The 13,590-nt window shown below is 42.6% G+C and overlaps 1 protein-coding gene across 1 annotated transcript in view; it reads left to right on the top strand.

Annotated features, from left to right (window-relative positions):
• The window catches only part of elp4 (elongator acetyltransferase complex subunit 4), a 61,131-nt gene extending 50,912 nt beyond the window's left edge, over nucleotides 1-10,219 (top strand). The window contains exon 10 of the mRNA XM_050049631.1: nucleotides 9,378-10,219. Coding sequence (XP_049905588.1) covers nucleotides 9,378-9,506 — 129 coding nt within the window. The 3' untranslated portion in view covers nucleotides 9,507-10,219. The remainder of the gene's footprint in view (nucleotides 1-9,377) is intronic.
• The last annotated feature ends 3,371 nt before the right edge of the window (nucleotides 10,220-13,590 follow it).

The following is a 13,590-nucleotide window of genomic DNA, read 5'->3' as shown; positions in this document are numbered from 1 at the left end:
TTATTCGGTAGCACCAGAAGTTCTTATGTCTCTCTTCTTACTAAATTTCTAAAAGTCTAAAAGAAGTTCCTTAGTTACTATAGTTTGTTAACTATATGTCGTATTGGAACAGCTGTTAATTGACTGTATACTGAACCAATTATAAATTGCCACATTATTGGCACATTTTAATGAATAGGCGAAGACTCTCTCCCTTTAAAACTGTATATCCATGCTTTTTATTAATGCACTCAAAGGCTGCATATATTGAAGCTCTCAAGACGGACAGTCGAATAGAATGGTAACAATTCTAGATGCTCCCCAGTGGCAGAGTTCAGGCTGTTTGCCTGTGGGCTGATGTGGAGTGAATGGCCTTAGAGGCTCTAGGCTGGTCTATGTGTGGCCCGGCTGGTCCAAGTCAGCAGTAATGACTGGCTTTGGCCAGCATGCCTGTTAATGTGAATGGGGTTACTCTGGGCAACACCTTTTCAGCTGGGTCCTATGAAGTCCCCAGTATGGTGGTCTTTGTCCACACAAGGGCTGTCCTCTCAGCAAAAAGGGCTCCTTTTTTGTCAGGACTATCAACTGGTGATGGATTATACCCACCCCCCTTTATTCATCCGGGGCAGACTAACAGACACGGATGCATGCAAACATACACACACTCTCACGCATACGTACAACCACAAAGACATCAAAAGTATTACAAACACATCAGCACATGATCTTCTGCAAGTGTTTTGTGGATGGTTGAGATGCGCACACATTTTTCTTAGGTACTGTCACAACAGGTCAACATTAAATGCTTTCAAGCCGTTCACGTACTGTCCCCTTCACTTCATGTAGACGTAAAGATAAAGGCTCTTCCTAGTAAATGTCCTCCTGTCTTGAGTTACAAAGAAAGTGTATTTTCATTCAACTTTTCTGCAGTATTTCTGTTTACTTTCCTCTCCTCCTTTGCTGATTGATAGCGTAGAAATCCTCATAGACATTAGCTCCATGAATGCTGGTACATATTAGTTGTCTGTGTGATGACGACAACTGCTTGAAAAGTTCCTGACGATTTGAGGCTGTAGAACTTGAGTACATGATCCTGAACGTTGTAGAATGTAACAGTGAGCAGCACCAAGCAGGTATGAAACAGTTTGTATTTTTTCTGCTTTGTATTTCTCTCAGTGTGAGTCTTGTGCCTTTAAAATCTGTGCAGTACCAAAAAGCAGGTGGTTGGGAGATGAGGTTCACAGACCTGTGGTGGGAGCTTTAACATCATCACGTTGATCCTGGAAATATTTCAAATGGCGACAATATGTTGCCGTCTTCTTTCCTCTGTCCCAGTATATACAGTTCTGGTGAGCCCTATTACGTCCTGGTCGTTCAGTAGCACAACAGCAGACCATTCCTCAGTGAGTGTGACCGCCCCCACCCATCCCAAGGGGTCAGCCACTTACCCAGGCTGACACAGTAACCTCCAGACGACCTTTCGCATTGCCAAATGTTATGCCTGTAAACTGCCTGAACTCCATCACAGCGCAGAAGAGGAGACAACAGGAGAAATAGGGTGTTCTGTTGGAAGGAGAGCTGGGTTCAGGGAACCCTAGTTGTACTGGTTGGCTTTGTGCGCTCATGTTGTAAATACCTCTGTGTGACACATGCATAGACAAGTGGCAGTGTGTGTCTGTCTGCTTTTGTACATGGGTGTGTGCACTTGTAGACTGAGTGCAACACAGAAAAAAGAATGAATAATACATGACAAAATATTCTTGGTAATGCTCTGGCTTTTATTTTTTGGTGACTACAGCAGCAACAGAGCCATTTGGGACAGGGATGTTAAGGTATATTTTGACATTTTGAGAAATGTGCTTATTTTCTTTCTATCTTGATGTTATTGTGAGGCTGCCAGGCAATCAGTGGAGACTCAAGGAAATCACTGCTACAGGCCATGAAGGAGTTTTTGCAGAAAACCCCTCCAAAAAAACACAAGTTGTTGTTTTTACACTTCAATTTTTTATGGATTAAACAAACCACATAGATGGTGTGAAGTAGTGAGCTTTACGGCTCCGTCACACTGAACCAACATCAAAGAATTAGTGTCCACAAAGGCCAACTGTTGTGTCGCCTCATGTCACCTGTGTCTCGGCCAAATAGTAACAGCCAATGGCTAACAGTGCATACATTCTGCACCTGCACAAGTGGAAAAAACTCTCCATAGCAGGCGGTGGTAGTAGTCACTCAAAAAGCTAAACTAGAAGACTGTCAGCATGAAATCAAGATGCTAATTAGCCAGTTAGCACAATCTCACGCCCTTTTGACTTTAGCTGTTTGTTTACTTTCCTCACTTCCGTTTCTCTTCTTTTGCACTGTGCTGAACTGCCAATCAGAGTGATTTCATTCACCGACTGACTCCGCTGTCTTTGACGCTGATTAAACATGCTGAATCAGCCGATAAGAAGCCAACACGGGTAGCTTAGTGCCAACGTTACAGAATACATCGGCAAAACTAGGGTGACAGGCGCTCACCAACAGCCGGACATTGACCAACAGTCGGCTTGGTGCGTTAGAGCTCTCAGATGTTAGTAGGTGGAATTTGTTACCCTTGGACAGAGCAAGTCCGGCCGTTTCCCCCTGGTTCAGTCTTTATTCTAAGTTAAGCTAATTGGCTGCTTGATCCAGCTTTCTATTTAAAGGACAGATATGAGAGTGGTGTTGATTTTCTCATCTAACTCTACAGGTAAGCAAATAAGATCATGTATTAAAAAACTGTTCCTTAAAAACATTGCTCAAATATTATTAGTCATCTGATTTCTCATACTGTTTTGCACATTCCATGATCATTTTATAAAAACCTAAATGCTCAAACTAATCTAAAATCTCTATTAATGACAAAGAAATTGGCTACTTTTCCTCTAGACAGTTGAATAGTGGGTCAAGCTATAGCCTTGTGCCTTTTTTATGTTTAAAAAAGTGTATGTTTAGACATCACACTCCCAAGTGTGATTATTATAGTAGGGCATCTATGTAGCACTAGAGAACCTGCTTTTACCAAAAGTGTCAGTGGATGTTTTAACCTGAGGATGTACGTATATCAGAGTCATGGTTTTAGGCGTAAAATGTGTGTTTGAGGGGTGGAGGGCACAAGAGGTCCCCCAGATATGCTGTCATAACCCATGCAGCCGCACTCTTTGCTATGGGCCTATCCGTAGTGAAGGCAGCACTTAGACATGTTTGTACTCTACGCCCTACATCCCCTTCCCTTTCTCCCCAGGCGCCATGTCACTCCAGGGGCGGACCAGCACTCCCTGACTGTGCCCAAGTCCATAACACCAACTAACCCCCTCCCTCTTTGCTACCCACCACCACTGGGGTCAACGTGCCCTCGCCCCCTCACCCTACAACGCCCACGGTCCATACCAACACTGCCCTCCAAAGAGAAACAAAACCAAACTGAAAAGAGACAAAATGGCCCCACGCCGCTGCCCCTGTCAAAGCTCTTGACAGGCCCGCGCGGAGGCCCCCAGAGGAGGGTTCAGTTGAAGATGATGACGACCGAGATAACAAGTCAAGTTGTTGTGTTACAGCGCAGTTACACTTTGGCCCCTGTTTGTCCATTTGGTTATTCAGAAGCATCGCGGAGCTAACTGATTCCCATGCATGTCATGTTTAGTAACATGACAGATACTATCAAATGCTGTTTTACATCAGTCTGTGGAGCGTGAAGGGTAAGTGAGGAGCTAGCTATTCAAGAGAACAGCAATAAGCATTCCATTAGGTATTAAGAAACCTTGAAATATTGTCAGCTAATCAATTTCCTGTTTGGACATGCTCACTTTTAATGAAATTCAGGCCGTTATTAGTCCCTTCCCATTCTTCCAGTGTTTGGGAATATAATTACACTCAAAATGCTTACTCATCCTTCTGCCTGCCTGCTGCCTACTCTGTCAGATGCATTAGCCATGAAGCAGAAGAGATGAGGAGCCTGTGTCTGTATCTGTCTATCTGTCAGTACGCCTGACTGTCTGTATGCCTGCCTCTCAGATTATCCTGGATCAGGCAGCAGGTGACATGGCGAGCAGGTGACCATCGTCCAATTACCAAAAAGAAACTCGAGATGAGCTCCGGTGTAGTTTACCTTTGTTTCTTTCTTTTCCTGTTACTCTTATACTCTTTTTGTGCTGCTATGTTACTCACTAAACATTTAATTTTACATCATTTCCATGTCGAAGGGACAGAGTTGGAAAATGTACCCATCCCTCCATGTTATGTTAAATTTTATACTGGACTTGAGCTGATGCTATATTGATTGAGTAAGTTTAAATTCCTTAATCACCACCATTACAAGCTGCTAAAAGTCTGTGTGCAGGGAGTAGGCAAAAAAAATTCCCTGACAAAAAAAATAGATGTCTTGGCATGTATTTGACAAAAGAATAATCATGTATGTGAGAAACAAGGAGAAAGGTTAATGAAATAACATCTTCCAAACTCTAAAAATGACAAAGTCTGAGGGATAAAAACTTCCTTCGTCAACAGGTTATTCTTGGGGAAAGGTCAGGGATCGTGTTGCACTCTTTGTTACCACAAAAAAAGAGGAAGGAAGAGCTTCTTCTCAGCTTTTGTTAGGCACAGGTGGGCTAGAATTACAAAAGTGATGGGATTTATACAGGACTGTTTCTGCATTTTTTCTATAGGGTAGCGGAAGTGTTCAGTGAAATATCCAGCATGAATGTGATGATAGTTTGCCTCATCAGTAGAAAAGCACATCACCTCATTATGTGGGTTTTGGTGTGCTGAAGTTAATACTAGCTCCTATAGGTTCAGCAAATGATTTCCCACACAATGCAGTGTAACTTTAGAGGTGTGAGGGATTACAACACTGGGAGGTGATTTAGCTTGGTTTAGTGACTGGATAGACCAGCAAGTCTGGGAAATTTCTACCAATTTCGTTCTGCTACCATTTTGACCCTTGGCTGGTTGTAGAAATGGGACTGGAAATGGAGGACATTGACCTGGTGTCACAGACAGACGTCGCACACATTAGTTTACAGTGGCTGCACTGCAGCTGTGCTGCTCAGGGAAATGGAATTGGCAAAAGGAATCACCTCTGAGGTGACCACTGTCCATGAATACTGGACTTGTGGTATATAAATCAATTCAAACTATATTTTTAAGAATATATTAGTGTGTTCTGCATCAATTTGATAACTGGAATTTCTCATTCATGCATTCACAGCATATAGCCAGATTGCTTTGTCGACATTTCCTCTGTGATTGTAATGACTTCAGCTTAGTGATACAATGTTCGGTTTCTCTCATTTCACTGACTTAATAGAGCTTATAATATGCTGACCAAATTACAACAATGATTGTGTTAAGTAGGTGTTTATGGTAAATATCGTGTCACTTCCATGAGCATGTTCCAACATCGGCTAATCTGATTGGAACAGCCAGACCGGTCGTCATGTGTTCCAACAAGGTGTTGGGTTTCCCATAGTTCTAAGCTGTACAGTGACACGGGCCATTTGAAAGTGTGGCTAAAACTCTATGGAAGAAATGACTCGTTAAATTAGCACCTAATACTCCAGTCATTAGCAAGCCGTTACCACCAGTGGAATGCCTTTGATGGTGCTGCTTTGTGTGAGCAGGTCCTGTTTAAGCTCCAGTTGGAAAAATCGGTCCGTTTGGATCTTGGAATATAATGCACTTACATAACCAAACTATAATTTAGAAAAACTGTGGTTTGATGGCTTTTCTGAGCCATAACACGCTGATGTGATATCCACAAACAGCCACTGCCATATGCTGAGATTGTGAATGACCGGTTACAACAGTATGAAAAGCCATATTCCTTAAGAACCGGGTCTTTGGGGTGTTTAGTAAGCTGAGGGGAATTGTCCATTGTGGGGTGATATTAGTAACCCTCTTAGGCAAAGCTAGTCTGTGGGCCGGCCCTGAGGGCTCATTTCAAGTGCTTAGCGCTCGTTTGGAGCTTTGTCACCCCTCACCCTGTTGCCAGCATGGCCCCAGCCCCTCTGGCTGTGGAGCGGAGCTGAAGCACAGACCTTTACCCCTGCCCGCCACCAGGGAGGGAACACTAACATCACAACTCTAACATACACTCGGTCGCACACACATACTCGCACTAACATTGTGGCACACATCCACCCAGCCCCCCCAACACCCTCCACCAATGCACCACAGCCAATGGTCTATTTTCCCGCCGTCCACTCCCATCCAACAATCCCCCCTCCTATTTTTTTTCCCTCTTTCTCCACCCTCGTGAAGGTTGCCAGGCAGCAGAGAAAGACTTCACACACACATACACCCCACTATGCCTCTGAGGGTTTTCCGGATGTCCTTGTTTACATCATGGAGTGTGCAGGTCGTAGGGAAGCAGACTCAGAGCCTCCCTGGTTATGTCTGTCGAAGTCCTACACTGACCTCCATTCATTTGGTGTCAATGCAAATGTTCATGGCAGCCCTGCAGTTGGCTGCCATCACATCTTTGGGTGTAAATTTCAAAACGGGGTGAAAATGAACTAAAATATTTTTCTTGGTTTGTCTTCATCCAGCTAACTTGCATTGACAGTGATATGAGAGTAGTTTATTTGGAGTTGAATTGAATATGAAGTAAGTTTTCATGGCCCTGATAACCAATAATAGTTAACAAGTCTAATATAGACTGTCACTGATGTGCAGGATGGTTGCTGACTGTTACCAGGCTCCCTTTTCCCTCTGTGTCAAACCAATCGATTGGTTTTGTCTGCTCCTCCCTCCAACTTTGATGTTAGCATTGATTGTTCTCATCTGCCCCTGAACTCAAAGGTTAGAGGAGCTGAGCTGCACTTCTGGATTGCTTTGACCTTCGCTCTGCACATGCTCAGTGGGTTCACGGAGCTCAGAGCCAAACAGACACGGTGTAGCCAGGCCCGTGGGTGCGTGACAGCCAGACAACGGTGTGATGTCTTTTTTTTTTTTTTTTTACTCACCCACTGAGGGTGATGTATATGTGATTGATTTTTCTCCTACTCCTCTCTCTACCGTGTTTCCGCTGCAGTGCACTAAGCAGGACTGAGTCCAGGCTTGATCAATGCATTGTTTTTCTTTTTCAATCACACTCGAGTGAGCTGAAGACACGAAAGGTTACACAGGTGAGGTTTGGCAGGGGTGGAAGCTGGAGCTTCTGGAGGCCCCCTCAAGGCCAATATATGAGTTTGCATGGATGTTTGTGTGCATGTGAGAGAGGGAGGGAGTCGGAGAAAGAGTTGCACAGAAAGAAGTTTAACTAATTTATCATGTGTGTTTCTACCAACTCGATCATTCCCCTTGTGGTGTCAGTAGAGTTAGCTTATGCTCATTATGTATCTCGTCTTCTCTCGCAGTGGGATTTTCCGTCCATGCCTCTATAAGTCCTTTGTAACCTTACCTTTACCATCTTACATTAAATTATAGGTTCTTTACAATGTCTCGGAGCTCACCTGCCCCAGATAATCTGCAGGGCTGCGTGAAGTGTACTCCTCTTGTTTCCTCCACTTGCTTGACAAACGGTCTACTGACACACACACAAAGACAGTGAGTTGAACAGAGAGGAGACCACTTGAGCAGGACGTACCTCTGACCTGTTTGCCGCAGTAGCAGGAGCACAAGCTTTATATCAGACATGAACATCAGTGATGTAAAAACTCTTGCAGTTCAGACTGAGGCCTTTCAATGCTCCTAAAAACAGTATTAAGCAAAGGGAGGAAGTAGTCTACCCTAGAGGGGTAAAGAGTGTTGCGTAGTCCTGAATTATCTCTTTGTAATTGCAATGTTAAACCCTGTACCTAAACACCTAGCCATTAAGTAAAAGATAAGTATCTATGGGAGTGGAAGGGCTCTCCTAAAGCTGCATGTCTGGAGGGGGCAAGGATGTGGTGGGCAGGGGAGGTTTAGAGGGCTGGGGTGGGGTGGGAGTGCAGGCTTTGACCAGTGGGTGTCAGATGTCATGGCAGATTCTTTCAGGGGCAAATTACAGGGTTTAACGTCTCTTGTGCCCGGGATGCCTGTATTCTGATTCAACTTCCTCGATAGACACTCGAGCAACATGCTACTCAACACCATTGTCGGGCGCACACTTGACTCTGGAGATACTTCACCTCCTCTCACGCTCTCAGCAAGACTCTTCAAGACTTTGTTCCTGGAGTGCCATTGGCGGCCTGTTTAGCTGCTTCTGGAGAGAGCAGAGCTGCGCAGGCCCTCTTAAGCTTTATAGTAGTTAGCGTGTTGGTGTTAGGGGGCTTTACATGAGTGGCCCTCATTAACCTCTTTGCGTCTTTGTGCTTTGAGTTGGCACAGGGCTGCTCCATAGATAAGCTTTACTACGAAACAGCTAAAAGACTTGATTCTAATGACTCTGGTATTAGCTGAACATAATCACCTGTGCTACAAACACAGTGAACCAACACAAGGGCAAACACATCTAGATTTTGCATACGCAACACACACTTTTGCCCTTCTCACACTGGAAAAAAAAAACCACTTATACCCATACACATCTGGCTTTTGTATTTGATTGGGAAATGTTACAATTGGTATTCACTCCCAGGACAAATGACTCTGCAGTAGTCACAGGTATTTATCAGCTCCAGCTCTGATCAGTAGTGACAGAAATACATCACCCGGATGGACGCGCTAATTTTAGCCCCTTTGCTAGCGTGATGCAATTATGGGCTGTCACAAACTACCGTTCATCTGCAACGCTCAAACATCGTTCAAAATCACTTGCCACAGAGTTTGAGAGACTGAATGAGTAAGAGATAAAATAGAGGAAATAATTGTAAGATATTCACTGGCCTCCATACTGCTTTCTACTGTTTACTAACCTGTTTTCCAGCCCATTCATCATGTCTAACAAGAAAAAAAACAAAAACAGAAAGGCATACTTGTCTACTGCAGAACTGTTTATACTGCTCTGGTCTACTGGCAATAGGAAATTAATCTATCACCTATTCTTAACAGGTTTTCCTGTGTCTTAAAAAACCTGCATACACAGGCTAATTCTAGTGAAAAGGGGTATTTCTCTTTCCTCCATCTCATAAAGGCGCCCTGTTGTGTCCCGTATACATCCTCTCACAACACCCCTACCTCACACACACTCTCACACACATATTCCCTGTGAGCTGTAACAGACCTAAAGCTCTTTGAAGCATTTAGCAGCACGCTAGCAGGTTTACCCCACGATGAGGGGAGTGCTGAAGCATCTAATGCAATTTCAACCCAACATGGCTCTCTGTGAATAAACATCACTGAAGTGTACCATCTACTGTATGTTGATCCACTGTAGTGCTTTCTTTTTTCTCCATACGAGCTGATCTAATACTCTGCCCTCCCTCCCTCTCTTTCTCTCTGTCTCTCTCTGATTTCTGTAGAGACTTCATTTGCCTCCAGACTTGTCTGAGACGGTGAGTCGTGTGAGCAGGGGGGAGCTGGCAGGAGCGACCGCGGTGGCTTCAGCCTGTGGCTCTGGCACTTCCGGCAACAAACACCTGGACTTCTAGAGCTCCCACACAGTCGCCACGGGCAGCCAACACCTGGAATGCCGCGGCGTTGCCCTCTTTACCGTGGTGACCAGGTTGTTCCCTCTCCCACATAATGTCAACCTCGATAACCCTGCCAGCCATTACCACCTGCCAACTGTCCCAGCCAGGGGTGAAGATCTAAACATCCACAGTACCTCGTCTCTTAACGGACAAATTTCATCCTATATTTCAAGTCAGTTTTTACCCACAGTACAGTCTGTTTTTCTCTGACAGCTGATATTTGCACATTCCAAGTTCTGTTATCAGAAGTTCGTTAAGCTTAAATAATTGGCCAAGATTTTATACCCACAGTTTGCTTTTTTCCCCACTGTACGTTGCAAAGAAATGTTATATGAAGGTAAACGATTGGCACTTAACCCAATTAAAATCCAAGATGGAGGGGTTACGTAAGATTTGGTACATTTTGTTTGTTTTTTGTTGTTCCTTATCTCTGAGGATTTTGATTACAAGCGAAGTGTAATCATAAGATATTTTTTAGTCTTCACACACTCTTTCTTATGGCAAACATTAAATAATTTAACTGCATTCTCCCAAGCTCTGAGCGTACTGTACAAACACAAGTGGCCACTCTTGACTAGTTTACCATGTACAATAGTGGTTTATTTTCTTGGTTATTGCAATGGAATGTTTTTTTTTGTTTAGAGAAATAAAAGAAAATAAACCCACAGTACACAAAATATGCTCTTTTTTTATTTTTTTTACTTAACAGCGTCTCAACACCTGTCTGAAAGTTGTACTACCTGTGAGTGGATGTAAAGTGAGCATGTTATGAATGACTGATCTCTGCTCTGCATCGCTGGTTTCAGGTTCGGATAGGGATGCCTCCATCTGACCCTGAGACTGTGCCGGTGAGTGACGTCTACCTCCAGTAAGCTGGAGAGCTAAGCAGGAATGTGGGCAGAGGGTAGGAGAGCTGGATTTGGGTGCAGGCTTCACACCTCATCAGGCATGTTTGCTGGATGAGCTGCTTTGCCATGACAAGCCCAAAAGAACAAATTAGGTCAAATGGTGACATGGAGAAACGGAGAAAAAAACAACATGAAAAATTAAATGTTTCATTTTTGTTTTCCTCAGTCTGCCGCTGATGCCAGTTTGAATATTTTTGCCTGCGAAAACTGGCAGTATTGGTAACCATCTGCAACACGTGTTGGGAGAGGGTAGTGTTACCTGACAGTTTCATGCATGAATGGAGTGCTCTTATATTGGGTGTATGAGAGAGAGATGACACACACAGGTCACTTATACAGGTGAACAAAAGCTGGAGTTGTCAAGATAAAAACTGTTTTCCAAGTTATTGTTGTCGAAGAGCTGACATATTCAGGGTACACTTTTAAAGTGGATTAAAAATAGAATAAATTCAGTTTGGCATTTGTGTATGTTGACATGCTACTGGCATGTCTGTTGTTTACACGTGCCATGTCTCCATGTCACCACTGTGCTGATTCACTTATTCTTTAGTCTGTTCAGAAAGTGGATCATTTTTTAAGACCTAAAACCATCAAAAAAGTTTTATAATGTCAGCTTCTTTAATTCACATTATATAGAATGAAGGTCCTCACATTTCTATGTACATGGAGAATTCCGTGGATGGATGCTAGTCTCAGCACTCACGTTCAACCAAGGGTCATCTTTATGCACACTCAATTTACATATATTACACATGTAGCTGTGCACTTTAACCAAGATTAAAATAAATAACATTTATTTAAAAAACAACTTCTTATACGGATATGAATTCAGTAGTGTTCTGCCCTCTGATGAAGTTGGGTGCACGTGGTTAGATAATACTGTGAGTTATGATTAGTCACACATGCTTCTGTAATGAGTATCAATGAGTAATTCAGGTTACCAGGAAATCTCAGTTAATTTAAGCCTCCAAACACAATGACACAATAACTGGAACTTAACAATCAGGTCAAGAATGTATTCTCTCCTGTTTAATGGGATGTTTTTTTGCAGAGAAATCATGATATGAGGCTCTTTGGATGCCTTTAGATGATGCACTTAGGACAGCTCACACATAATGGTTTTTATTTGTTTGTTTCTTTTGGATTTTTTCTCCTTCTTAAAAGGGAATTACACCCATTTTAAAAATAAATTAAATTCTTTTGGTCTAAGACAGTACAAAAATATCAGTGAGCATGAACAATTATCTGCCAAATCCAAATCAAGAGTGCTAAAACTTACATTTGTGATGTCATCAATTATGAAGTCTAGAGCTGCTCTGCTGACAGTGAATTGGAAAATATGTTACAGATGACACTGAGAGCACTGAGGGGAATGTTCTGAGTATATGGGTACATTTTCTTTTTCACATCTGAGAACACTACAATATAATAATGCTCATTTGGGTATAAAAAAGAAAACAAACATTCTGTGGTTCCACAAAATCCATCTCCCTTTCGTTGTCTATGGAGCAGCTCCAGACTTTATACTTGATGACATCACAAGTTTGAGACTGACTTCTGTAGTTTCTGGCTTTGAGAGAGAGTAGCTCATGTTCACAAATATTGACTGAGCCTTTCTCTGCCATGGAAATAATATACTGGAATTCTTAATTTAGGTGGTGTTACCCTTTAATTTTTCTTTCTTACTGCCCAGATCTGAATAATGGTTTATAACATGGTATAGTGTTATGATTTTATAACAAAGTGTTAAATCCAAACTATACATACTGGTATGTCATATTACATGTAAGGTATTTTCTTTTTTTCTATTTGATCTTAATGAAACCTGCAACAGCAACACATGAGATGAACACTCAGTGCTGTTGGCACATTTCAGAGGACCTACTTCTTGAATGCCTCTCTTGGCCTTTAGCAAAGACAGGAGGCCACGGGCCCGAGTGTTGAGAATACGCTTTAATAATCGTGTCTTTTGGCAGCTGCCGCTCATGCCCTATTGGTTCCCATCCAAAGCCATAGTTGTTTTCCTACAGTAGCTTATCATATGAACTCTATTATTGAATGGCCGTCACATCACAGCACTATTCAAAGTAACACAATGTGGGATATAACATTTTTACCACACTGGATCTCTCTCTGACAATTCTTGGTTTAATAAAGCAGACGTATCTTCATGACATGTCTGTCAAATACAGTTTACAAAGTACACAAAGCTAGACTATTATGTATTGACAGTGATGAGGGGGAAACGTTAATTTGTGTTTGCTTAAAGCACACACACTCACACGCAGACTAGAGCACAGAACTTTAACTGCTGACTCTAAAAAGGAGTGTGTCAGCTTCTGTTGGCTGCTGTGGGAATTCGGATTTCCAGGTCAGAATTGTTGTGTCTCATTAAAAAAAAAAAAAAACAGATCAAAGAGCAAAAAGTTCTCAAGAACTTTTCCCAGAAACTTATATTGGCTGACTTTGATTCCAAGCGAGAATTACATTTAAACCTTTTTATCCCGAAGCTGTGTATTATTTAGACTTCCACTAATTGCAGTCTTTCTTGCATTTTGAATCTCTCTTTCATTCTCTCTCTGTAATTATTGATGTTCCTCCTCTGTCTCAGCGCAGTCGCCCAGCCTGTGCTCTCTCTTCTCTTCCCCCGTGCTCTCAAAACAGAATTCTTCCATCTGCGTGATAAACTGGATTAAATTAATAGAGAAAGTGCATTAGCCGCAGGAAGAAAAAAAAAAAGAATCCTCTTAAAAATCTGATTAACCCCCAATCCTCAAAATTCTGATTGGACTATTAAATACTGAGTGAGACGTGTAAATTCAATTAATCAGTTTAGCAAGATGTTTGGTGCTGTTGCATGCTGTGTGAATGTTACCTGACCTCACTCTCTCCTGGACATCCTTTCCTTTTAGATGCTCTCCCTCTCCCTCTAACACACCCTCTCGAATCCACACACACATACACACAGACACAACCCCCCTGCTGAGGCAGCAAGTGAAGCAAAATAACTCACTCTGCCACACAATCGCTCCTTTGCCTCGCTCTAGGCACTGACTGCTTTATTCCATGACTTTTTTTTCCTCTCTCCTCTGCTCCCTCCTCCTCATTGGTTCTGTATTTTTTTTTCATACCAT

Source organism: Epinephelus moara, chromosome 1 (genome assembly GCF_006386435.1).
Source record: "Epinephelus moara isolate mb chromosome 1, YSFRI_EMoa_1.0, whole genome shotgun sequence".
Lineage (NCBI taxonomy): Eukaryota > Metazoa > Chordata > Actinopteri > Perciformes > Serranidae > Epinephelus > Epinephelus moara.
Note: the sequence above shows the minus strand (reverse complement) of the source record. Positions and strands in the feature narration are given on the sequence as shown.